This window comes from Oryctolagus cuniculus, chromosome 11, assembly GCF_964237555.1.
Source record: "Oryctolagus cuniculus chromosome 11, mOryCun1.1, whole genome shotgun sequence".
Lineage (NCBI taxonomy): Eukaryota > Metazoa > Chordata > Mammalia > Lagomorpha > Leporidae > Oryctolagus > Oryctolagus cuniculus.
The window spans coordinates 53,007,089-53,031,718 of NC_091442.1; the positions used below are offsets into that span (position 1 = coordinate 53,007,089).

At 61.4% G+C, this 24,630-nt stretch overlaps 2 protein-coding genes across 20 annotated transcripts in view; one reads left to right on the top strand and one right to left on the bottom strand.

Moving 5' to 3' along the window:
• Positions 1 to 534: 534 nt before the first annotated feature.
• PRPF40B (pre-mRNA processing factor 40 homolog B) lies at positions 535 to 19,432 on the top strand. 15 transcript variants are annotated; one of them, XM_051845459.2, is made up of 26 exons: positions 535 to 669; positions 6,934 to 7,014; positions 7,691 to 7,834; positions 8,132 to 8,197; positions 8,768 to 8,795; positions 9,025 to 9,050; positions 9,156 to 9,266; positions 9,528 to 9,648; positions 9,743 to 9,767; positions 9,943 to 10,149; positions 10,326 to 10,455; positions 10,543 to 10,607; positions 11,006 to 11,170; positions 11,259 to 11,367; positions 11,636 to 11,786; positions 12,260 to 12,393; positions 12,898 to 13,012; positions 13,158 to 13,249; positions 17,046 to 17,162; positions 17,320 to 17,457; positions 17,562 to 17,657; positions 17,861 to 17,950; positions 18,096 to 18,273; positions 18,503 to 18,564; positions 18,679 to 18,816; positions 18,903 to 19,432. In XM_051845459.2, exons 1-26 carry the CDS (start codon positions 667 to 669, stop codon positions 18,996 to 18,998), a joined length of 2,688 nt encoding a protein of 895 aa, XP_051701419.2. In that variant the 5' UTR covers positions 535 to 666; the 3' UTR covers positions 18,999 to 19,432. The 15 variants fall into 15 exon arrangements, with proteins under 15 accessions (XP_051701419.2, XP_069908299.1, XP_051701421.2 ...); XM_070052198.1 differs by having other exon boundaries at positions 17,864 to 17,950; XM_070052199.1 differs by lacking the exon at positions 535 to 669 and adding an exon at positions 792 to 810.
• A 283-nt stretch (positions 19,433 to 19,715) lies between these two features.
• Positions 19,716 to 24,630, bottom strand: part of FMNL3 (formin like 3) — a 58,588-nt gene continuing 53,673 nt past the window's right edge. For 3 of the 5 annotated variants that reach the window (XM_070052203.1, XM_070052201.1, XM_070052200.1), the window contains 10 exons: positions 23,418 to 23,652; positions 23,253 to 23,321; positions 23,060 to 23,140; positions 22,837 to 22,966; positions 22,235 to 22,395; positions 21,916 to 22,017; positions 21,513 to 21,605; positions 21,279 to 21,402; positions 21,090 to 21,203; positions 19,716 to 20,501 (listed from right to left, as the gene is read on the bottom strand). In XM_070052203.1, the coding sequence (XP_069908304.1) occupies positions 21,112 to 21,203; positions 21,279 to 21,402; positions 21,513 to 21,605; positions 21,916 to 22,017; positions 22,235 to 22,395; positions 22,837 to 22,966; positions 23,060 to 23,140; positions 23,253 to 23,321; positions 23,418 to 23,652 (1,087 nt within the window). In that variant the 3' untranslated portion in view covers positions 19,716 to 20,501; positions 21,090 to 21,111. The remainder of the gene's footprint in view (positions 20,502 to 21,089; positions 21,204 to 21,278; positions 21,403 to 21,512; positions 21,606 to 21,915; positions 22,018 to 22,234; positions 22,396 to 22,836; positions 22,967 to 23,059; positions 23,141 to 23,252; positions 23,322 to 23,417; positions 23,653 to 24,630) is intronic. The other 2 variants (XM_070052204.1, XM_070052202.1) reach the window with 1 other exon arrangement.

The window sequence follows — 24,630 nt, forward strand, 5'->3', positions numbered from 1 at the left end:
TGAAATTCTTTCTTGCCGGAAGACAAGAACCCTGCCATTCACCAATAACACAGCCATTGTGGCCAATTGGGGAGTGAACCGGAGGGCGGACGACCTCTCTCTCTCTCTCTAACCCTTTCAAATAAATCTTAAAAACAACAACAACAACAACAAAACCTGCTGCATATTCAGTGCCTAGCTCGAAACAGGTGCTCAATAAATAGTTCTGGAATTAAATAATTTAAAAGTGCTAAAAGCAACTACACGCAAATTTTAAAAATGCTCTGTGAACGGCAAAGGCACCATGTACGCGGAATGAATGCTCCGGCCCAGCGCTGGGCCTGGGCGGCCTCTGCCTAGCCGCCTCGCACGCCCGATGCCAGAGCGCTGCTGGGACCCGCGGGGGCGGCAGCCGTCAGTCAGAGCCCGGAGCAGGCGCGCCCCGCCTCCAGGGGGCGGACCCGGCGGCACAGGGGCGGGGCCTGGGGCTGCGCGCCGAGGGGGCGGGGTCGGGCCCCGGCGCACCGGGGCCGGTTAGAAGCCCCGCTGGTCGGCGGAGTAACCGGAGCCCCGGCGCCGAAGGGGTGCGACCCCCGCCGGCTCCGCCCCCCGGCTGCGGCCCGGCCAATCAGAGCGGCTTTTACTGGCGAGTGGGCCGAGCCGGCTCAGCTGCTCGGAGGCTCTGGCATGGTAACGTCCCCGCGCGGGGGTGGCGGGGCCCGGGGCGGTCCCACAGCGCCCCCTGCGGCCCGGGCCGGGGCCTGGGGGGCGGCGGGGAGGCCGCCGTGGGTGGGGGCCCGGGACCCCAGGGAAGGGTCAGGGGGACGAAGGGTGAGGGAGAGGAGCCCAGACAGGGGGGATGGGGGCGGGGATTTGGGTGAGAAGGGGCGGGGGAGGCCATGATGGAGTCTGGCTGGGGTGCGCGGCGGGGGTGCGTGCGGGGACGAGAGTTGCGGGACTGGGCGAGGCGGAGGGAGGGAAGCCGCGAAGGGTGGAGAAAGGTCGGGAAAGCGGAGATGCGGGAGCCGCGCGACCAGGGGAGCGGCGAGGACCGGCTTTCCATCCTGGGATACTTGGCGTGCGACGTGCCCCACCCCCAGACCCAGGGCTGACGCCCTTGGGGGAGACCGGGGTGCCCCAGCCCACGACCGCTGGGAGACCCCCACCCTCCTTCATGTTCTCCGGCGGGGTTGAGGAGGGGTTTCTGAGGAAAGGGAAGCCTGCCAGCCCCCACCCAAGGCTGGGTGGGCCCAGAAGTAGCGCAGAGGCTCCTGTGCCCCAGCCCTGGCGCTGCCATCAGCAAACTGCCATCAGCTCCATGTGACCTTTGGGCCTGCGATTTCTCATTGACTTAAGGTGGAAAAAAAAAAAAAAGGAAAATTATATCCCAGATACTTTCCACCTGCAAAATGGGGTGTTTCTGGAGGAGGTTGGGAGCATGGGCCGTAGGAGGGCCCTGGGTGTGGAGGCTGGCCCAAAGCTGTTAGTAGAGGAGGAGGTGGAGCCCAGCTCGAGGTGGAGCCAGGACGCAACCTTCTCTCCTTTGGAAGGGAGCCCTGTGAGAAGGGGGCGGCGTGGTAGGGAAGCCAGGGGAAGGTGTTTTCTAGGAAGGCAGGTGGTGTGTGGGTGTGTGGGGGGGTGGGGTGGGAACTTGTGTGGTCCTGGAAGCAGGGGAGGGAGAGACTGGTGCTGATGGGTGGCAGGGTATTCAGCTGGTCTTTCCTAAGAGGTGCCTCCCTGTCTTTGTTTTGCAACTCATATCCCTACAGGAGAGGAAGGGAGGCAGACCCGGCCGCCTTCCGAATGGCGGGGCTGCTCCCTGGATTTCAGGATTGCGTGGCGAGGGCTGGGGGATGAGGGAGACCATCATCCTCCCTGGGTGGGGGGCAGCCTGTGGAGGAGAGAGAGCATGGGTTGTGGGCTCAGAGTCCTGGGATTTCAAACCTGCTGCCTCTGCCTGTTTAATCCCTTGGAACCTTGGTCAAGTTTCTGTGAACCTGGGTTTCTTTATAAGATGAAGATAGTAACCTCTGAGCTGGCCGGGAGGATTGAAGTGAGTGGCATGGTATCTGGCTCATAATACGCACTGAAATAATCATTAGCTGTTGCTATCTCCTCTTTCTGTTCTCATCCACCTGCGCATCCCAGTCCCTTTCTCCTTTTTGTTTTTCTCCTGAGTACTCAGTTCTGAGATGCCCCGGAATGCTAAGGTGAGAATTGCTGGTTGTGCATTGGGGAGGGGAGAGGCGCTTCCAGGGGCCCAGGCAAACAAGTGCTTGTTCCTTACGTGGCCCTGCCCACGCAGGTGTCTGGTTCTGGAGAAGCTATAGGGTCTGGTTTTCTTTCATTCGGCATTCCTGTGTTTGCCTTGCTTGCCCAGGAGTGTTAAGAAGACCCAAGGTTGTCCTGGCATCGGAGCAGGTGGGGGAGTTCAAGAGGGCTTCTGGGGAGCCAGGAAGCTCAGAGAAGCTCCTCCGTAATTGACAGTTCTTTCCCTTGCACTGCCCCGGCCCTCTGTGGGGAGCTGTCCAACAAAATGCAGCGCTGTCCGAGTGCTGGCCGGAGAGCGCCGTCCTGCATTGAGGATGGCCGTGTACGGTCAACATTTTATCACTTGAGTTTCTTCATGCCGACATTGGATTCCGGTTCCCCCTCCCCAAGCAGCCCAGACCACAGCCAAGCTGCCTGCCTCCGCCACAGCCTGTACTCAGCAGCTTTTAGGCCGGGGTACAGGGCCACACTGTTTTGGAATCTTCTGGTTTGCAAAAACCTAGTGAGGTTAGGTGTGAGACTGCTCTTTGCATCGCTGCACTTCTGTGCAGGCCCTGAGGAGACACGTGGGAGTGGTTTAAAAGGAGATAAGTCGATCCTCCAACCTAGGGAATCCCCCCACCCGGAGTGGGGAGACAGCAGTCCCATGGGAGACGCCCAGCAGGCAGTCTCCGAGGAGCCCTTATCCTCAGGGACGCAGGTAAGTGGGGGTGTGTTCGTGTGGGGGGCTGTCACAAAGGTAGCCTGGAGGAGGGAATATTGGATGGAGAGGCGAATAGAGTGAAAGACGCGTGTGAGGGTAACCTGAACAGTTCCCGTGCAGGGCAGGGGAGGGGAGACACTGAGTCAGGACACGCCAGGCAGAATGGGACGGGCTTCTCAGAAAGGCTCCGAATGAGAGATGAGAGACTGTGGGCCCGGCGCCAGGCAGCCACCTCGCTTCTCAGGCAAGCAGGCGTTGGGTGGTTAGTGGTGTAACCACTCGGATCGTGGGATGTACTGGAGGCAAAGCAGACCTGCTTGCTGGGCAGGCACACTGCTTCTCAGGAGGGCGGACTGGGTCTCCTGGCTCAGTCCCTGACCAGCCGTGGGACGTCGGGCCCTTGTTCCTCTCCATCCTGTGCCTTTCTCAGTGGAAAAGAGGGGCCTGCCTTGGTTGGGGGGGGTCCTCCAGGGTCTCCTGGAACCCTGACGTGTGTTCCTGAGTAAGTACCAGGCTACATTAGTGCCCCCCCACACACCCCTCTCCCGTGGGACTTGCTGAGACTGTTTGCTCATTCAGTCCCCAAGTCTGCAGGAGCCCCTGCTGGGTGCCTGTAGCGAATGGGAAGGGAAATAAATCAGGCATCGACTGTATTGGGGTGACCAGAAGCAAGGTCCCTGCCCCTTGGAAGGTTCTATGCAGTGCAGGCAGCAGATCCCTATGTCTCGTTTGAACGTTTCTGAAGGCAGGAGGCAAGATCTTAGAACCGATGGGGTGTCCCAGTGTCACGGGCAACACTTGTTTTGTAATCTCGACCATGCAAGGCGATAGCGCTGTCAGAATTCACAGGCAACTGTGTTGGAATTCCAGGGGCTGCTGCTCACAGGGGAGTGTGTAAAAGAGGGCTCCAGCTCCTGCAGCCCCCTGGGGAGAGGCTCTGCTGAGGAAAGGGTTGGTAGACGTGGAGCACACGTAGGCAAGGGGTGCGGGCATGGCAGGGCCAGCACAGCCGCCCTGGGCAAAGGTGAGCAAACCCAGAGGCGCGAGTGGCTGGAGTGTGGCGTGGCTGGGGCTGGTGAGGCGTTTTGGGGAGCAGGCCCCCCCGGGGAGGTTGGTGTGAGCTGGAGAGGAACTGTCTGAGGGGTATTTTAAAGAGCCTGCTGTGGCGTGGATGTAAGAAGAACAGCTGGGAGGCCGCAGCTAGAGGTCAGATGAGAAAAGATGGTGGCTTGGACGAGAAAGGTGGTGGTGCTGGGAGAGAGGATTGAAGAAGTCTTCAGGCGGGGAAGTGAACAGGACTCCGTGACGTGGCAGGAGCGAGGAGGGAGTGTGCGATGTGACACAGACTTCTCTCCTGCACAGCTGAATGGGTGGGGTGGGGGAGCCGGTCCCAGAAACGGGCAGCCCTGGGGCCAGTAGGAGGCCCCCCAAGGTGGCTGGAGGGGAGACTGCCTGGGTTAGCTTCTGACTTCCCACGCCGAGGAGGGTGGTGGGGGCAGGAGCAGGTGCAGATGCAAGGCCAAAGCAGTTGAACCCTGAGGAAGGGCTTGGCAGGGCGGAGTAGGTTGGTTCATGCCCTTTTCAGGCCAAGGTCAAGAGCAAAGAATGCTCAGGGCTGACCTGCGGAGGAGGGGTCGTTGGGGGAGATATGGAAATTGGGCACAGTGAGGCGGCTTCGTTTCAGCCAGCTCCTACCTTTCTCTGCCAGGTTCCAGGCACAAAGAAGCCCTGGGGCCTCCAAACCTTGATACAGCCAAAGCTCGTCTTGGATAGGTCATGATGCATAGGGTTGGGTGTTGAGAAGGTACAAGCACACAGTGTCTCCACCGATTTCTTGTGTGTCATCACCTTAGGGATTTCTCCACATGGAGATAGCGAGCCTCTTGGTTCTTGTGTATGCCTGCCTGGTGGTCCATCATATGCTTGTGTGTGATTTTATAGCTCCTCGCTGGTGGACTGCTGTGGTCTGGATGTGGTTGGACCCCCAGGGGTCCATGTGCTAGAAGCTTGGTCCTCAGTGGCAGTGTTGAAGGGATAGCACTTGTTAGAGGTGCAGCCTCCAGGGAGGTTGATCGGCATGGGGGGCCTGGTCCTAAAAAGGGTCTGAGTTCTTGTGTGGGACCCAGAGTTAATTCTGAGGGGAGCATTGTTAGAAAGAGCAAACCAGGCCTCTCCCTTCAAGGTTCCTGTCTTGCAATGCACAGGATTTCTGTATGCGCTCTGCCATCACCATCTGCTATGGGGTCTGATGATGCCAGCAGCATGCCCTTGAACTTCTAGAACTGTGAGCTAAATAAGTCAGTCTCTCTCTCTCTCTCTTTCTCTCTCTAAGATTTTTATTTTTATTTTTTTTTTGAAAGAGAGAGAGATAGGGGCCAGTGCCATGGCGCAGTAGGTTAAGCCTCCGCCTGTGGCGCCAGCATCCCATATGGGCGCTGGTTCGAGTCCCGACTGCTCCTCTTCCAATCCGGCTCTCTGCTGCGGCCTGGGAAAGCAGTAGAAGATGGCTTAAGTGCTTGGGCCCCTGCACCTGCATGGGAGACCAGAAAGAAGCACCTGGCTCCTGGCTTCGGATCAGTGTAGCTCCAGCCATTGCGGTCACTTGGGGCATGAACCAACAGAAGGAAGACCTTTCTCTCTCTCTCACTCTCTCTCTCTCTTACTATCTGTAACTCTACCTCTCAAATAAATTAATTTTAAAAATATTTTTTAAAAAAAAGAGGGGGAAAGAGAGAGAGAGAGATTGTCCATCTGCTGGTTCACTACCCAGATGGCCACAACAGCCGGCCAGGTCTGGGCCAAGCCAAAGCCAGGAGCCAGTAGCTTCTTCCAGGTCTCCCACATGGATGGCAGCAAGCAACTGGGCCATCTTCCGCTGCTTTTCCTAGGCCTTTAGCTAGGAGCTGGAACCACGGTAGGGGAGCCAGGACTTGAACTGGTGCCCATATGGGATGCTTGTGTCGTGGGTGGTGACTTTACCCACTACACCACAATGCCAGCCCCTAAATAAACCTCTTTATAGAATATCCAACCCCAGGTAGTTCATTAGAGTAACCCAAAACTGACTTATACATGTATATTTAAGGTGATTCCAGTCTTCTGTTTTAATAGGGCAATATGTCTAAGAATTCATTTTTTAGAATGAGAAGATCCTATAGAGAGGATTGGTTCCTTCATTTGTTTTCTCTCTCGTTCAGTATTTATTGAGTACCTATTATGCGCCAGATACTGTGGCAGGTCCCAGGAATCCAGCTTTCCACGGGATTCAGATGTGAGCTCTGCGCCCGTGGAACTTACCACCCTCTATGGGGTAGCGCGTGTCCAGGCAGATGTAGTAACGGAAAAGCTATATAGCGGGGAAAACTGAAACGGACATCATACGGGGAACAAACTGGAAGTAGAAACAGGAAGCCGCCTTAGAGTAAGTGATCTTTTAAGCTGGGGACGAAAGGGTAGGGTGCTGAGAGCCAGTTGGTGTGTGACAGCACCTCGCCTGCATCCTGCACATGAGGTCAGGGTTCACGGAGGAGGGGAGGCTGCCCCGAAGCAGGTGGTGTGGAGTTAAAGAGGTGAGGCTGGGGCTGGGAGTGGAGACTTCAGATGAGGCCAGTGAGGGCAGGAGCTGGCAGCTGGGGGTAGGGGGTGGGGAACGTTCAGACTAGGGACCAGAGACTGTGCGTGCACAGAGAGCTTTGGGTTGCGTCTTTAACAGGGTTAACGGAAGTGGGGGCGCTGGAGAAGGGGCCTGTCCCTGAGTGGCTTGACCTTGCCCCCTAGGTGCCTTGGTGACCTGGAGCTCCCACAGTAAAGATGACATTGCAGGGAGCGCAGCCCGCGGTCCCCGGGCCGGCACAGAGGGCACGCTGCCCAGGGCCCAGAACTCTGAGCCCCCTTGGCCATCCTCACCCTTTCTGCCTGCCTCCTGCAAAGCCCATCTCCGTGCCCATCCTGGGTCCTATGACTTTTCTCTCCCTCAACAGTCGGTTCCCGATTCTGGTCCCCGGCCCCCAGCAGCGCCTGCCCCCTTCCCACCGGGGCCCCCCATGATGCCACCACCCTTCGTAAGTTTTCTGTGTTCCCCTGGGCTTGGCTTTTCCAGCCTGCACCACCCCCCTCCCCCTCCCCCCAGCCCCTGAGCACTGCTGCCTAGCTGGCACGGTGTTCCTGCGATGGCCCCGTCTGCTGCCCTTGGAAGAGGGGTGGCTTTGCTTGGGCACGGGGCTGGCAAGAGCTGCCGTGGAGTTCTCAGTCCCCCTTTGTCTGGAGGTAGGAGAAGGGAAGGGAAGAAGCCACCCTGCCCCGCCCCACCCCCACCCCCACGGGCGAGGACAGGGTGGGGCTGTCTTTCGATGCTCCTCGCCTGTGTTAAGTCCTCACTGAATAGCAATGGCAGTCCCAAGCCAGACACGGAGGCATGGGGGCTGGACACCTGCCTCCCGCCTCTGGTTCTGAGAGAAGCCTGTGGGTGTGGCTGAGCAGGCAGGGCCGCTGCAGGGGTGCTGTCACTCGGCCTCGCCTCTCCCTTCCCCTTCTTCTGAAGCGCTGTGCTTGCCTCTTGGCCCAGAGGTCTCCCCCCAGGCACCCGTCTGTCAGTGGTGAGGAGGGAGGCATTCCCACCAAAGCCCTTGGTGTTACCTCAGAGCAAGCAGAGGGCTCGGGCGGGGGAGGGGGGTCTTCTCGGCCTCCGACGGGCCTGTGGCTTCTCTGCTCAACACCTCTTCCTGTCCTCATTTCCAGATGCCCCCTCCAGGGATGCCCCCACCCTTTCTGCCAATGGGGCTACCCCCCATGAGCCAGAGGCCACCAGCCATTCCCCCTGTGCCACCGGGCATCTTGCCCCCAATGCTCCCACCCATGGGGGCGCCGCCACCACTCACACAGGTAATCGTCCCCCTCCCCGGGCCTCCAGGAAACCCTGCCCGTCTGACTTGGGTTGGGAGACGAGAGTGGGGATCCGCTTAAAGACCTAGGGAGGGCAGAGAGCCCCGGGCCCGGCCCCTGCGGATCTGTGGGCTGAATGACTGGGCCACCTGGGCAGCAGTGAGTGCACAGCCCCTAGGGGTTGGCTGGAAGCGCCTCCAGTGAAGGCTCTGGCCCGGGGTGATCTCAGGGCACCCCAACTCACAGGGACGCTGCCCAGCCACGGTGGCCAGACTCTTGTCTTCTTTGTGTCCATAGATTCCGGGCATGGTGCCTCCGATGATGCCGGGAATGCTGCTGCCGGCGGTGCCCGTCACCGCAGCGGTGAGCACGGGGGCTGGCAGGAAGCAGGCTCGGTCCTGCGGTCCTGTGGGTCTGACTCGGAGTTCGGGGACGCGGGCTCCGCTCTTTCCCTCTTGCATCGTTTCCGCCCTGGTCCCCGGCGGCACCCCACACTCCAGGCCTCCTCGCCAGTTGGCTCCTCCCGAAGGCACATGAGATCTGTCTGGGTGGTCCCCACACTGAGGCCAGCTCCCTCTGAGGGGCACCCTCCTCACCCTCACGAGCACCCGGCCCCTCTCGCCTCCTCTGCCTCTGGAGGAGACTGGCACCTGGGGATCTCGGTGCGCCTTCCTGTGAGCTGGAGTCTGAGGAAGGTGCAGCGTTTGGCATCCACTGTGGAGAGAGGGGTCTCGGGAGCTGGCTCAAGCGAATCGGAGCCGCTGTGCAGTTCCCTTGTGGGACCCCAGAGCCAGGACCCTGAACATGGGGGGAAGCCTGTGAGGGAGCAGGGCACATGGATCCTGGCCCGGCCTGCTTCTCCACCCCCACGGCCTGGGTCCTGGGGGCCACTGGGCTTGGCCCCAACCCTTCCCCCTCCTCTTTCTTCGGCAGACGGCTCCGGGTGCGGACACCGCCAGCTGTGAGTCTTCTGGGGGCCTGCCCCCCCCAGGCTCGGAGGTTGGGGGGGCAGGGGAGAGGGGACCGTGGACTGGAGGCCACCCTGGATGGTGCCCGTTGGGATGCCAGGGAGCCTGGGCTGTTACTGGGACCAGGGGGATTTCACTGGGGCTGGCAGGAGGGAGGCACAGGTTGGGAGAAGACGGGGCCCGGAGCAGGGGCTCAGCAGTTTGCTTTGGCTTCTTTTCTAGCTGCTGTGCCTGGGACAGGCCCTCTGGTGAGTTCTTCCAGCTCGGGCGTGTCTGGGAGGAAAGCTGGGGGTAGGGACTGGTGGTTAAGTGTTCAGGGTGAGAATTGCTGTCCTGTGCCCCCTTCCCTGCAGAGGGCGCTCTGGAGCGAGCACGTGGCCCCCGATGGGCGCATCTACTACTACAATGCCGATGACAAGCAGTCCGTGTGGGAGAAGCCCAGCGTGCTCAAGTCCAAGGCAGAGGTCCTGCGCATGGGCTCCTGGCCCTCCCCAGTCCTTGGCCTCCCCCGAGTCTGTAGCCGTAGTGTCCTTACGCTTTCCCTGATCCCAAGGCCCCTGAGCACCACCCACCCTCCCTAGTCTCCCAGCACGTCCACCTGCCCCGATGCAGGCCAGGCCAGGAAGTAGCAGAAGTGTCCTCCACTCAGCGGGCCCCCACACTCCCTGGACTGTGGCTGGGAGCATGCCCAGCCCGCTGAAGTCCGCTGCTCCATATTCTTGCAGCTGCTGCTGTCTCAGTGTCCCTGGAAAGAGTACAAGTCGGACACAGGCAAACCTTACTACTACAACAACCAGAGTAAGGAGTCCCGCTGGACCCGGCCCAAGGACCTGGATGAGCTAGAGGGTGAGGGGTCCTGGGACTCAGAGGGTTTGGCCTCGGCAGGGGTTCCGGGACCCTCGCCACCTCTCTCTGACTGTGTTGTCTTTGCCCATTGCAGCTCTAGTCAAACAAGAGGCTGCAGGGTGAGTGCCTTGCCCCTGGAGCTACCAGTCCTCATACTTGGGGGGCATCCCATGGGTGGGGGCGGGGAGCGGACCCTCTCCGCATCATCCCTGCTGTGTGGGAGGAAGGGGCTCCCAGGGTAGACCCGCCAGCCCCCTGACCACCTCCATCCCTGCCCTTCTGGATTGCCCGCAGAAAGCAGAAGCCGCTGGCGCCACAGACACTACAGCCCCAGCCGCCTCAGCCCCAGCCTGACCCCCCACCTGCACCTCCCGGCCCTGCGCCCGCGTCCTCAGGCCTGCTGGAACCCGAGCCCGGTGGGAGTGGAGACTGTGATGTGGCGGAGGCCGCCCAGCCGCTGGAGCAGGGCTTCCTGCAGCCCCCGGAGGAGGGCCCCAGCAGGTGAGGGTGCCGCAGGTGCAGCCACAGGCGCTAGACTGCTCCAGCCCTGGTCCCCAGCACATTTACTCGGAAGGTTTGGAGGGTGTGGCCAGGAGAGCGCAGCGAGCTGCTGGGGGGCAGGGCGCGGATGGCCTTGGCGGCTGGGAGCCCCGGGCTGAGGCCCCTCTGCTTTCCAGTTCTGCCGCGCAGCCGCAGCCACCACAGCAGGAGGAGGAGGAACCCAAGCCTGAACCGGAGAGGTCCGGCCTCAGTTGGAGCAACCGGGAGAAGGCGAAGCAGGCGTTCAAGGAGCTGCTGAGGGACAAGGTGCTGGAGGGCGGGGCTTCCCACAGGGAAGGCCTGAAGGGGACCGGAGGCCTGCAGGCCCCGTGACCCCTGCTCGCTCCGTTCCAGGCCGTCCCCTCCAATGCATCATGGGAACAGGCCATGAAGATGGTGGTCACTGACCCCCGCTATAGGTGAGCCTGGGCAGAGGGAGCCAGGCCCTGTTCATGAGAGCCGCTGGGGCAGGGAGTCCCCGAGAAACCCCAGCTCGACACTCCAGCCCACGGTCAGGAACGTGGCAGACTGGTGCCGGGTGGAAGGGGAAGAAACCTGGAGGGCTTCCTGGGGGTAGAGGGGTACAAGTGTTTGTTGGATTGAATTGAATAGTTAACTCGGGGGGAGGGCTTGGACAGGGCATAGGTCTGGTGGGGACAGGAAGACCCCCAAAGCAAAAGGGCCTGTGTTGCTTCCTGTCAGCCTGCCTCAGACACCCGTCACAGGTCCCTGTGACCTGCTGTGGTTGTGTGGAAACCCTTCCCCAGTGTGGCCTGACCCTCTAGCCCTAACCCTGTGGCCATCCTCTGCTCCCCAGTGCCTTGCCCAAACTGAGTGAGAAGAAGCAGGCATTCAACGCGTATAAGGCGCAGCGGGAGAAGGAGGAGAAGGAGGAGGCCCGGCTGCGGGCCAAGGAGGCCAAGCAGACGCTGCAGCATTTCCTGGAGCAGCACGAGCGCATGACTTCCACCACCCGCTACCGGTCAGCAGCCGGGCCGGGCCGGACTCCTGAGGGAGGGCCCGGGGTCTCGGCTCCCGGCCGACCCGCGCTGAGCCTGTGTGCCCCACAGGCGGGCAGAGCAGACCTTTGGCGAGCTGGAGGTTTGGGCCGTGGTCCCTGAGAGGGATCGAAAAGAGGTGTATGACGACGTCCTGTTCTTCCTGGCGAAGAAGGAGAAGGTAACGGTCATGGCTGGATCCCCAGCCGCTGGAATGTCCCTCCCCTGTTTCTGATCGGCCTGCAGCCCTGGGCCTAGGAGGGCGGGGAGAGGTGGCAGAGTCCCTGGTCTGTGACTTCTGCCCTCTTGCCTTCCCCATGACACGAGGGTCAGGGTCTGGCTCTCCTCCTCCGGTCTTTAGCTACTTCTACCCTGTTCCCCGCCCCCCGCCAAGGCCCACTTGGGTAGCCCTGGCCTGCTCTGCCTCACCCCACGCTGTGGCTTCTCAGGAGCAGGCCAAGCAGCTCCGGCGCCGCAACATCCAGGCCCTGAAGAGCATCCTGGACGGGATGAGCAGCGTCAGCTTCCAGACCACCTGGTCGCAGGCCCAGCAGTACCTCATGGACAACCCCAGCTTTGCTGAGGACCATCAGCTGCAGAGTGAGCCCAGCTCCCCACCCCCAGCTGGCCCTTCTGCCCTCCTCACTGGCCTGGGGCCCGGCAGCCCTCCACACACCACCTCCTCCTGCCCTCCTGGATGCGTCCTCCACGGTGGACATGGATAGTGTGTGTGTGTGTGTGTGTGTGTGTGTGCGTGTAGGAAGTGACGCTACAGCTCCTAGGGCTGTGTTCTTAGGCCAATCCAGCGTGTCTGTCACAATCAGAGACTCCCGCTCCGAGGTGGCATCAGAGCCCGTCTGATCCCCACTTCCCTAGGACGTGCCACCCCGGATCCCAGGAGGGTCTCCTGTCCTGGCTTCTGATAATGTGAATTCACAAGTGCTGAGGAGCCACCATTGGCAGTAGCTGCCCACACAGAGCCCTGCCCCCCACCGCTGTCCCCGCCACTCTGGGGTGCTGGGGTCGGAGAGGGGGTTCTGCTGGCGGCACTCACCGAGCCGCCCCACCTTTAGACATGGACAAGGAGGATGCGCTGATCTGCTTCGAGGAACACATCCGAGCTTTGGAGAGGGAGGAGGAGGAGGAGCGGGAGCGGGCCCGGCTCCGGGAACGGCGTCAGCAACGCAAGAACCGGGAGGCCTTCCAGGTATCTCCGCTCCGCCCCAGACCACAGCCTTTTCCCTTGCCCTGCCTCCTCTCGGCCCCACCGCCTGTCCCGCCTCTTGCCTTGGCACTGTCCCCCCCGAACTCTGGCCTGTGCTGCACCTGGAGACTGGCTGTGTCTTCACCTGGAGCTGCCAGGGCCTGGTTGTTTCCTTTGGGTGGGCAGCCGGACAGGCTGAGCTTGTCCGCAGTTGGGGGTGGCGGTGGCGAGGATTCCTTAGCTGCAGGTCAGGAGCTGGGCGCCAAGTCACGGGCAGAGGGTCCTGCGGGCAGAGGTCTGCCTGCCTGCCTGCCTGCCTCCCTCCCAGGCTGGATCCTTCTCAGTGTCCTGTTCCTTGTCTGTGTTACATTCTCTCCCTGCATCCTCTGCTGCCCTCAGGCGGGATGGTCCCCTGCTCCCCGCTGCCCTTCCCTCCTCCTTGTCTGCAGCCTCTGGCTCTGCCTCCCTCCCCGACTCATGCCCCGTAACTGGCCTCTCCCCGCCCAGACCTTCCTAGATGAGCTGCACGAGACAGGGCAGCTGCACTCCATGTCTACCTGGGTGGAGCTGTACCCAGCAGTCAGCACTGACGTCCGCTTCGCCAACATGCTGGGCCAGCCGGGTAAGGCAGCCAGGCTCCCCGACTCCGGTCTGGTCTCCTGCCCTGCTGGCCTCTGCACCCCTGCCTGGTCCTGTCCTCGACCTTACCCCCAGCCAGACCTGGGGAAGCTGCCACCCGCCAGGCCACCCTCCCTCCCTCCCTGCAGGCTCCACCCCTCTGGACTTGTTCAAGTTCTATGTGGAGGAGTTGAAGGCACGGTTCCATGATGAGAAGAAGATCATTAAAGACATTCTTCAGGTGAGGGAGGTGGGTGGCTGCAGGCTGGGTGCAGGCTTGGCTCCCTGCACAGGACTCTTGGGCCTGCGAGGCTCTGCAGTGATCCCTTACCCTGCCCGGGGGCTACAGCAAGGAATAAGACACCTGCCCCTAGGAGCTCATGGCCTGCTAGGAATAGAGACCTGAGCGCTGTTCCCCGGGAGGCCTGTGCAGATGACAGAGATGGGAGCAGGGAGCGATCACATTTGCCCTGTGCCTTTAGGAATGACAAGGGGAAGAGGGGGAGCATTGTGGGCATAGGGTGCCACAGGAGCAGAGGCCCATGGGAAAGCATGGCGGGTTGGAGCAAGAAGCATACCCGGTCGTAAACTGGGAGCCCACAGAGGAGTTCTGGCCTGAACTGTGTTTTAGAAAAACCTGGAGTGTGTTGGTTTAAGTCTAGTGATCTCACGTAGAAACGTAGGTCTTCGGCTGTTCCTGGCTGTTCGGGTTATGTAGCAGCGCCATGCTGCTTTTGCCCCGGGCTGTCCGTGGACTGGCGCTGAGCAGCCAGTGCCCTTTTGGCAAGGGCGAGCCGTCCTTCTCCTCTCACGTGCTCTGTGGCGTCTCTCCGGCTCAGCACCTGGGGAGGCCACATGACTTTTCTCAGCCCGTGTCCTCGTCCCCAGATGAGGGTTTCAGCATAATTACAGAGGAGAGGGATGTGGTGCCTGCATTGAGAAGGAGCTGGGAATAAAGTTCCATATACCCTCCCCCACCCCCAACATGCACGTAAAATCTCTTTGAAGCCTTGGGCATCGCCTGACAAACTCAGGCAGCTGTTGCATCTTAATTGCACACTGACCTGTCGGTGAACTCTAATGCAGCCTTTTACATCAGCATAGCTGTTGGGTAGGCTACTGTCCCGTGGCGTCCCCCATTTCTCTAGCGCATAGAAGCCCCAGGTGGGAAGTAAGAGCCCTCCACGTAAAAAGCCTTGAAGGCTAAATTACGAAGTCTGGCTGTGGATATGGGAAGGCACGAGGCGCTGAGGGTACAGTGGCACCTGCGGGGCACGAGGACTTGTGTCCTTAGCAGAGGACAGTTCTCCCAGCCCCAGGATAGTGACTGTGACAGTGGCAGGTGATGCAGTACGTTCCCAAGCTTGAGTCACTCACCTCTGACTCAGCCCCAGACCTCTCTGGTCGTCAGGGCTCCTTGGTACAAACTTGGAGAAGGCCTGGATGCTAGAGGTGGGGTTAGGGATGGGAGGGAGCAGTCAGGCGCTGTTCCTAGGAGGCGGGAGAGCTCCAGGCCAGCTGTGCTCCTGGGATACCCTCAGCCTCTGTGACCCTGGGGCCCTGCAGACCAGCGGTGTGCACAGGGAGGTTTTATGTTTCTTCCCCTATTTTCTTTTTAAATAGTTTGAGAGACAAAAGCTCTCAACTGCTGGCACCTGCTCCCCAAGTGCCTCTAACAGCCAGGTCCCAAGGGGCCAGCAGGAACCCAATCACTTGAGCCATCCCCGCTGCTGCCCAGCTCCACTTGAGCAGGAAGGGGTAGTCAGGAGCTGCAGCTAGGACTCGAACCCAGGCACGCAGGGTGGGACATAGCCTTCATCAGCGTCTTCATTGCTAGGCTAAAGGCCTGTGCCTTCCCCATTTCCACATAGAGCAGCTTGCTTCTTCCATGCACAGGCGTTCTACTGAAGAAGGATGTCCAAAACCTTTAAAACCAGGCACTAAGCAGTAGCAGTGGTTTGTGAAATTGAGGGAAGGGAGGGGTCGAGGGGCGGGGCTGTGGTTGTGGCACCATGACAGGGATCATGCAGGGAGAGTTGGGCCAGAAGGAAACCAATGCCATTGGGAGAATTGTTCTCCAGAGCAGCCTGGAGCAGGGAGCACTAATACACACACATGTATATGTTTTAAAGATTGATTTGTGTATTTGAAAGGCAGAGAGAGAGAGAGAGATCTTCCATCTGCAGGTTCACTCCCCAAATGCTCACAGCAGCCCAGGCTGGGCCAGGCCAAAGCCAGGAGCCAGGATCTCCATTCTGGTATCCCACACGTGTGACAGGGGTCCAAAGACTTGGACCATCTTGAGCTGCCTTCCCAGATGTGTTAGCAGGAAGCTAAATTGGAAACAGAGTATCCAGACCCCAAGCCCGCACTCCAGCAACGTGGGATACCAGCGTCACAGGCAGCAGCTTGACCCCTTGCACAAGACTGGCCCCAACTGCACATTTTCAACGGGATAATCTTATGAAGTAAAAAATACTTGATCTCATGGTTACCTCAATTTCTCTGGTTAACTGTTAGCCATAGACTGGCTGGTACTGTCAGTAGGCCCATAGGGGTCCTGCCTTGCTGAGAACATAGCTTCTTAGACCATTCCCATGTACTGTGCCATTTGGGCTCCTGCCTTTCCCTGTGGCCACGCACAGCCAGGCTGAGCGAGGACCCCTCTAGTCCTGTTAGGGTAATGCAGAGCCTGGGGTTTGCAGCAGGTGGAAGACATAAGCCCAGGGCCTGGCAGAGCCGGGTTTGTGGGGAAATGTGCTCTCTGGGGGAGCTGTTGAACTTGGCGTTATCTGTGGACTGCCCTGTCTAGTGTGGGTCTTGGAGCCAGCAGGGAGGTGAGGGCCAAGGTTGCTGGGGCGAGTACGGGCAGTCCTTGGGAACAGTGCATGCAGGGGAAGGAGTGGTGGCAGAGGTCAGACAGGGGCCATTGCAGGAGTAAATACAGCAGCACTGGAGACAGGGGAGCGAGGACTGGGGAGCAGCCCTTGGATCTGGCTTTGAGAACACAAGCAACCTTGGGAGGAGCGGTGTCCATGACGGTGGCGTGGAGGCAGCACCTGTCTTAGAATCAAGTAATGCCTGGCTGTGGATCTCCACAGGTTACACATGGACTCTGTGAAAGGCGGAGGGAGAGTCCACGCTCAAGGCTGTGAGAAGTAGTGCATGGGGGTTCTTGTAATGGGCTCTCAGGGAGTGAGTGGTGCCTTTCAAGAGATTTGGAAACAAAGAAGGAGCGGAGGGAGTCAGCTTGGGAAGACAGAGCCAGGTGGAAGGGATGTGCCCAGGTGTGGGGTGCTTGGTGGGAGGAGCCCCGGGAGAGAGAGGATGATGTTTGAGAAGGGCTGCAGAGTGTGGGTTTGGGGCGCCCTGGGAAGCAGCAGGCCTCTGCCCTCTAGGGAGGGCTCTTAAGCTGTGTGTGGGGAGGAAGGGACTCCAGCCTGTGCCCACCAGTTCCACCTCCGCCTCTTGTCATCTTGAGCTGAGTGAGACCGCTTTTCTAAGTCCTTGGGAAGTGTGGTGCCTGCAGAAGAACAGGTACGCGCACACCTGTTGCTCCCGGGGTGAGAGAGCTGGAGTTCTTGCTTGGCCATCATCTATCAGCTGTGGGAGCTGAGCAAGCACCCGGGACCCGTTGTTAAGCTCAGAACCGGGGGGACAAAGTGAGAAGGCGTGCAAAGCACACCACCCACAGGAAGCCCTCAGTAGACAGGGCCAGAGGCGGGGCAGCAGCAGGAGGCTGAGACTGCACGGGGGCCAGAGGTTAAGGCCAGAGGCACAGAACTGGCCATGAGGGACTCAGGCACCAGGTGGCAGACACCTCGCCGCCCTGCAGCTCTGTGACATCGGGCACAAGGCTGGGCGTGGGGCCGAGGCCCAGGCAAGGATGAGGACGCAGCAGCTCGGTTTCTGAGGCATTGGCCATGTGGATCTCCTGGGGGCAGGAGATTCTTGAGTGTCCGGTGCTGGGACTCTGCCTGCTGGCTCTGGGCCTCAGCCCAGGGTGCCCCCCGCTTCATGTGCCGCTGTGCCCACAGGACCGGGGCTTCTGTGTGGAGGTGGACACGGCCTTTGAGGACTTCGCCCACGCCATAAGCTTTGACAAGAGGGCTGCCGCGCTGGACGCAGGCAACATCAAGCTGACCTTCAACAGTGTGAGGGGCTGGGTGTGGTGGCGCCCACCTCCAACACCTCAGGGTTCTGTCCCCTGGGGGCAGCCCAACCCCGACCTCTGCCTCCTGAGCTGTGGGCGCGGGCCCTGGGCCCCAGGCCGCCAGTGACGCCGCTGTCCTGTGTCCCTTCTGCCCACAGCTGCTGGAGAAAGCAGAGGCGCGGGAGAGAGAGCGGGAGAAGGAGGAGGCGCGCAGGGTGCGGCGCCGGGAAGCGGCCTTCCGAAGCATGCTGAGGCAGGCCGCACCTGCTCTGGAGCTGGGCACTGCCTGGGAAGAGGTCAGCAGTGCAGCCTGAGCGCGGCGGCAGCACAGCCCCCCGGGGCCCACGCCGGCCCTGTGCCCGTGGGCCCAGGCTGATGAGCAGTGCTCTCCCCGTTCAAGGTCCGCGAGCGCTTTGTGTGTGACTCAGCCTTTGCACAGATTACTCTGGAGTCGGAGCGGATCCGGCTCTTCCGCGAGTTCCTGCAGGTGCTGGAGGTGAGGCAGGTCTCCTCCCTCCAGCCTGTGCCAGGCCCTTGCACTCCTCTGGCCAGAGCTCGGTGGCCACAGCCATCAGGAAGGGGAGGCCAGGGGGAACCCGGGACGGGCTGGCGGCTGTAGCCACGAGGAGGAAGCAAAGCCAGGGAGAGGAGGCGGAGCCCTCGCTGAGGCCCAGCCTCACTCTCTCCCTCTGCTTCCAGCAGACCGAGTGCCAGCACCTGCACACCAGAGGCCGAAAGCATGGCAGGAAAGGCAAGAAGCACCATCACAAGCGGTCGCACTCACCCTCAGTGAGTGACAGGGGAAGGGACTGCCTGGGGAAGATGGACAGCTCAACAGGAGGCCCTGGAGCCTCCTCCCTGTCCCCAGTTCCCAGAGGAGGGCTCCCGAAAGCCAGGGGACCTCCGCGCTGACCTGTTCTGTTGATCCGCCCAGGGCTCTGAGTCCGAGGAGGAGGAGCTGCCCCCACCATCCCTCCGGCCCCCCAAGCGGAGGCGGCGGAACCCCTCGGAGTCCGGCTCGGAGCCCTCTTCCTCACTTGATTCAGTTGAGAGTGGGGGTGCTGCCCTTGGAGGACGGGGCTCCCCGTCCTCTCACCTCCTCCTTGGGTCAGGTAGGCAGCCTGGGTGCCAGTGGCCAGAGGACTGCTGGCCCTGGTTGAGCCCCCACCCCCATCAGGAGGGGGCTGGGAGGGCCATACCTGTGGGGAGGTACTTCCTGTTCCTTGCAAGGAAAATGGCTGCCTCAGACCCGTCTGGGAAGCATGAGCAGAGGGGCCAGGGCCAGGAATGCGCCCCCCTCCCTCGGTCCTGGTGGAACGTAACAGGGACTTCTCCCTCCAGCAGACCATGGCCTTCGGAAAGCCAAGAAACCAAAAAAGAAATTGAAGAGAAGACACAAGTCGGTGAGTGCAGAAGGGACTCGCACCTAAGGCTGCTGCTCCGTGAGATCGGCTCCACCCGCCTCCCAGGCCGCCCTCCTGAGGGCTGACGGCAGCGGGCGCTCTGGGCTCTTCCAGAACAGCCCTGAGAGTGGGAGCGGGCCTGAGGAGAGAGCTGGCAAGGAGAGTGAGGAGCAGGAGCAGGACAAGGCCAGGGAGCTCCGGCAGGTGGAGTTCCCTCGCCGCGCCCCGGGCCTCAGCATCAAGAAGGAGAAGGTGAGAGGCAGCGGCCCCGGCAGGCTCGGCCAGGCCCCCCAGCCCCTCGGTGGAGGCCCCAGGGGTGAGCTGTGCCTTTGCTCCAGCAGACAGGCTGGGACACATCGGAGAGCGAGCTGAGCGAGGGCGAGCTGGAAAGGCGGCGGCGGGCGCTCCTGCAGCAGCTGGACGACCACCAGTGAGCGGCCGCGCCGCTGCCGCAGCCTGCTGAGGGCCTGGCTCCAGCTGCCAGACCCCTCCTCGGTCTGGTCTGTGTCTGCTTTTCCTGACCTCCCGGCCCCACCCCTCCACCTGCTAGCACCTCTCAGGGCTGCCCTTGGTGTTGTGGGCCCCCAGCCCCAGAGAGCTAGTGCAGCCCTCGCCCTCGGCCCCAGAGTGGGGTGGTACCAGTGAAGCGTGAGCCAGGGGCCTCCAGGGAAGAGTGACGGACAGGCTGGTGGACACAGCCTGGGCGGCAGAGGGCTGGGCCCTCGCCCTCTACCGACACCTTCTAGCCCGCTCCTGCCTGCCCTGGCCCTGGGCCTCCACCACGTCCTCCTCCAGCCTGGGGACCCGATGTATGTGTGTTTAGGTTTGGTTTGGTTTTCATTTTTTAAATAACAATATTTATAACGCAGCTGGAGACTCGTCTTCTGCATGCACCTCTGGGCAGGCTGGCGGCTGGGTGGGTGCGTGCGCGCGTGCGTGGCCAGCAGGGGGCGCCAGTGGATCAGTCAGCCTGCCTCTTTGTGTGGCCGCAGCCCTGCTCCCGCCTGCTTCTCCCCACAGCCTTCTGAGCTCATCTTCCCCACACGGATGCAGCTCCTCACCCCCAGACCTCTCCCTACCCCTGTGGCTGAGGTCCAGCTAAATGACCACCCTCAACCCCTCCAGACTGAGAAAAGAGACCGAGTCAGACCTGGTGCCTCCAGCCTTTGTTGAGGGAAGGTCTGCGGTTTATGTACAAGAGGAAAGGCAGGGGACATGTACAAAAAGAGGCGGGCCCCATGCTCCCTTCTAGGGGCTGGAAAAGAACTGGCAGGGAACTGAGCCAATATCCGAGACCACCAGGCTCCCCGCCCCCTGCCAAAATATACCCCAAACAACAAAAACAGAAAAAAAAAAAAAAAAAAAACACAAAACCCTAGCTGAGGAAGGAGGGGGAGGTTGTTGGCACACGCTCTGTCCAGCAGGGACAGTCAGCCCAGGATGGGACAGGCCAGGGCTAGGGGCGGGGAGCCTGGCCCCTCCTCCTCCTCCTCCCCCTCCCTCCCCACTAGGGCACCGTAGGCGGGCCCTGCTCCTGGCAAGAGATGACCTGAGACTGGCCGATCTTCCGGTTCAGAGGCGACCATGGGACAAATGGCAGCACGGATGTGAATGTGGATGTTTGCTCCCCCACCTCAAGCCTCCGGGCTTGGCGCGAGAGGGCCACTGTGCTCCTGTGCAGGCCAAAGCTGGACGTGGTTCTTCCCAGCCCTGGGCTGCCCTTGGGGACGAGGTGCGGTACAGGAGGCAGCGAGGGAGTGCGGGGCTCCAGGGAGCCAGCCAGGGCCGCACCCAGGGGCTGGGCTTGCAGGAGTCTGGGGGCTGAGTACTTCTGCCCCCAGCAAGGCCTCAGTGGGGGCCTGGAGCCCGAGGGGGGCCGCTGGGCGGGGCAGCACTCCTGGCTTGGTGGCGAACAACGATGGGCTGGCTGTGGAGGCCTGTGAATGGGGAAGACAGGTCCGTGAATGGGCAGGGAGGCGGAGCCGGGGTGGCACCTCTACACATGGCTGCGCCCCACAGGCAGGGCCAGGGAGGAGCCAGCCACGAGGTCGGGACAGGCCGGGTGGGTGGCTGGCGCATCCCTAGAACTTTGCAGTTTCTGAGGAGTAAGTAAGGAGGTAACTGGGGGCCGCCGGCAGTGGGCAGAAAACGATGGAGTGAGACCCCAGGCCAACAAGATGTCAGGGAACGGAGCTCAAGTGCCCCTGCCTGGCCCAGGCAGCAGCTCCTGCCCAGCGCCTGTGGGTGCAGAGAACCCCAGGGGGAGGCTGGGGCCGAGGAATGGCTACTCCCCCCTCAGATGCCAACCCTGGGACTGCTCATGCCTGCTCTGGCACAGCTCCCAACCCTAGCCCTCAGGTCTTAGTAGAAGCCAGGATGGCATTAGTGGGGGAGAGGCTGTTTCCCTGAGGGCACATGCAGGGGAAGCCATGCTTCTCGGAGCTCGGGGCCCGCGAGAAGGACGCGTCTCCATGACTGCGAGTCATGCAGAGGGGCATGCAGAGGGCAGCTGTGGTGCCCAGTACCTGTCGGGCCCAGCCCTGGGGGCTAACAGTTTGACTCATCGTGGTGGGCTGCATCGCAGAAGAAGCGTGAGCCCCGCTTGGCAGTACGAGCCGTGAAAGGGACACTCTTCAGCACTGTGGCCCAGGAGAGAGACAGCGGTCAGCCCGCGCGGGGGTGGGCTGGGCGGCCCCGGAGGGAGAGGCCCCCACCTGTGATGATGTCCTCGATGGCACCGTCCTTCCCCTCGTACACGGGCCGGTGCTCCTTGGCCTGGCGCCGCCTCAGCTCCGCAATCAGCTCCTGCTGTTGCCACTTGTTCCGCTGCGATGGGGTCTGGAGCCAGGCGTTTGCAGGGGAAGAAGGGGTCACTGACGCGTCCCCAGGCCCCGGACACTTTGGCCCCCACGTCGCCCTCCCCCAGGCTGACTCTTGGCCCCACCCACCTTGGCGTCCAGCTTCTTGGCTTCCTGAGCAAGCTGCTTCTCTCGCATCACCTCCTCCTGTTTCTTGCGGGCTTCGTTCTCTTGTTCTGCTTCCTAAGAGGGGAAGTGAAGTAGGGGTGAGGCTGGGCTGCCACCGAGGTGGAGAGTGGGTGGCAGTGGGACCAGCTAACCCCAGGTGGCCACCCTCTGGAGGGGCACTTCCTGCCCGAGACAATGACAGGAAGGGCCTGGGCCCCCACCCTGCCCACCAGCTCACAAACGCAGAGGCCTGTCACCAGCCTCCACAGCTCCCTCCCCAAGATGCCGAGGAGGACTCGGAAAAGGCCCCCCTCCCCTGCCCCCAGCCACTCCCCCGACCTTTTTCTCTCTGCCAAACTCCTCTCAAAACCTCTCTCTAGCTTACCTTGTAAGAACGGATGAACCGGACAAACACCGGGAAGAACACTGAAGGGGGTGTGGTCTTAGGACTCTCGCCAAAGTAGCGCACAACAGCGTTGTAGGCCTCCTGGGGGGGTAGGATGTAGGGGGGGGGTCAGCCTGGCAGGAAGGAGAAGCCCCGCTCCCACGCCAGGGACAGGAGGCCCACACAGGGCAGAGGGCAGGGTTCAGCGAGCCGGAGAGCTCCCGAGTGACCACCTCCCGAGGGGGCTGCCACCCCAGCCCTCTCTCCCGGACAGCTCGCCCGGCCCGCTCCCGCGCCACCCCACCCCGCCCCTGCTAGCCTCCGCCGTCTTGGCGTCGCGCTGGAGCTTGTCCAGTTTGCCTTCGTTGGTGCTGAGGAAGCTGCGGAGGACGCTGTTGTCGTGCAGGCTGCACTCCCGCCGGATCAGCTCCATGCCCCGGCCCAGCTCCTTGACGTCGAGCAGCACGTTCTCCAGGGACACTGCGGTCACAGGGGCCTGGCTGAGGCTGCCCCCCCGCCCAGCACGGCGCACTTGGGTGCACTCGCGTGTGGGGGCCCGGGAAGGGAATGGAGGCAGTGAGCACAGGAGCCACAGAGGCCGGTCTCCATGACAGCAGCTCCGTCTCTCACAGTGGGGGCAGGAGTAGCTAAGAGCCACCCAGGTCCACCACGCTGCAGAGTTGCATGGAGTCTCGGGGCCAGCCCAAGAGAGCCGGGAAAGACCCAGGCCCCCTTCCTGGTCCTGCCCACTGTGCACCTAGCTGGGAAGGCTGGGCTCGGCCTGGTGCCTGGAGGAAGGCTCCCTCAGCGGAAAGCTTTGAAGTTGTCAAAAAGCAGATAACAAAAGCCAGAAACCAACGGACCCCAGCACTATCCTCCTGGCTTCCTGGGATTGTCCTGGGCCCGGCAGGCTCCCCTCACCTGCCGCAGCCTTCTCTACAAAGTGCAGCTCGTGCCAGAAGTTAGCCAGCTCCGGGTATTTCTCTTTCACTGTCAAGGCGATGAAGTGCAGCAGCGTCATCTTCCGGTCAGTGGACTTGGTGTCCAGGAGCTGGCCAGGGGCGGGGCAGAGCGAGCACTAAGCACCCTGGCTCTGCAGCTGCTGCCCCAGGCCTTCCTGGCCCACGCAGCCTCACCATCTTACCAGATCCAGGCTCTGGAGCTTGAAGCCGTACACAGCTCCCCGCTTGCTACTGTTCATGTAGTTCCCCAGTGCAAGAATGATCTGTCCACAGATACACAGGCGGCAGGGTCAGGCCAAGCCCTGCAGGCCCCGCCCCCCGCCTCCCCCCAGGACCCGAGTGCCACCAGCAGCCCTGTCCATAGCTTTGCCCCACCTCCAACATCTGCTTCAGCTTCTGCGAGGACTTGACAGAGGCTGAGGCCGCAATGATGGCGTTGAGTTGCTGGAAGGCGAACAGGGACACTCGAGTGACAACCAGGCTGGGATGGGGCGAAGGGAGGCTGGGGGGGGAGGTGAGCAGCAGGTGCAGGGGCCGTACCGGCGTGAGCATCTGGAGGTTGTCCTGGAAGTTGCCCAGGAAGGCCATGCCGGCCATGCGCTGCGTCAGCCGCTCCACCTTGCTGAAGAGCAGCATGAAGCGGTCCTCGGCCGCCAGCTCCTCCAGGGGCTGCCGCTCCCGCTCGTACTGCCGCAGCAGCTTCACCTCGGCCTCAGTGGGCAGGAAGCGCATGAGGCACTCGACGAAGTCCACGGGCAGTGTCTGCAGGTCAAACCTGCAGGGGCCGGAGGGCACCCTCAGCGCACGCTGGCCCTCTTCCCCGCCACCCCCACCAGCCCCTGGTTCTCCAGCTCAACAAAGGCTGGGCGTGGGGGAATGTGTGTGACACCCAGCCAGAGGCAAAGGGCTCTTGGCACAGTATGGCAATCCTGGGGAACATTCCATGCTCCTGAAGCTTTTTTTCTGTTTTGTTTGGATTGTTTGTGTATCTATCTTTCTGAAAAGCAGAATGAGAGAGAGAGAGAGAGAGAGAGGGAGGGAGGGAGGAAGGGACAGAGAGAAAGAAAAATAGCTTTAATCTGCTGGTTTACTGCCCAAATGCATGCCGGGAGCTCCATCCAGGTCTCTCCCACATGGGTGGCAGAACTCAAGTACTTGAGCCATCATTCACTGCCTCCCAGGCATATCGGCATGAAGCATGATGGGAGGCAGAATAGCTAGGACCTGAACCAGGCGCTCCAGTCTGTCTGGCATCCCAAGTGGTGGCGTAACTCGGCCCAATGTTGGCCCCAGTGCTCCTAGTTAAAAGTCCTCCCATGTCTTCCTCCTGCCCCCAGGATGAAGTCCAAATGCCTGAGCGTGGCTCAGGAGGCCCGCTCCTCTACGCTGTCTCGCCTGTTCCCCTCCCTACACTGAGGCCAGGCTCCACTTCAGTACCCAATGCACCACGCTTCTTCCTCCGGGCCCTGACCTGGACTAATCTGTGTACTGATCACCAGGCTCAGCGACGTGGCCCTGGGCTGCGGCCTGCTTGGTGGAACTGCCCAGTGTGGCTGCACTGTCCCGTTAGACTGGGAGCTCCTTGGGTGCAGGTCTGGGCTGAGTCCCAGCTCCTCACACAGTGCGTGCCACACACCAGAGGCAGGACGTTTGGCCAGGCCAGGGGATGACCGTGGGGCGGCACACAGAGTTCTGTCAGAAGCCCTGCGATCTAGCAAAAGCCATGCTCCTCGGTGGAGAGCTGGGCTGGGGG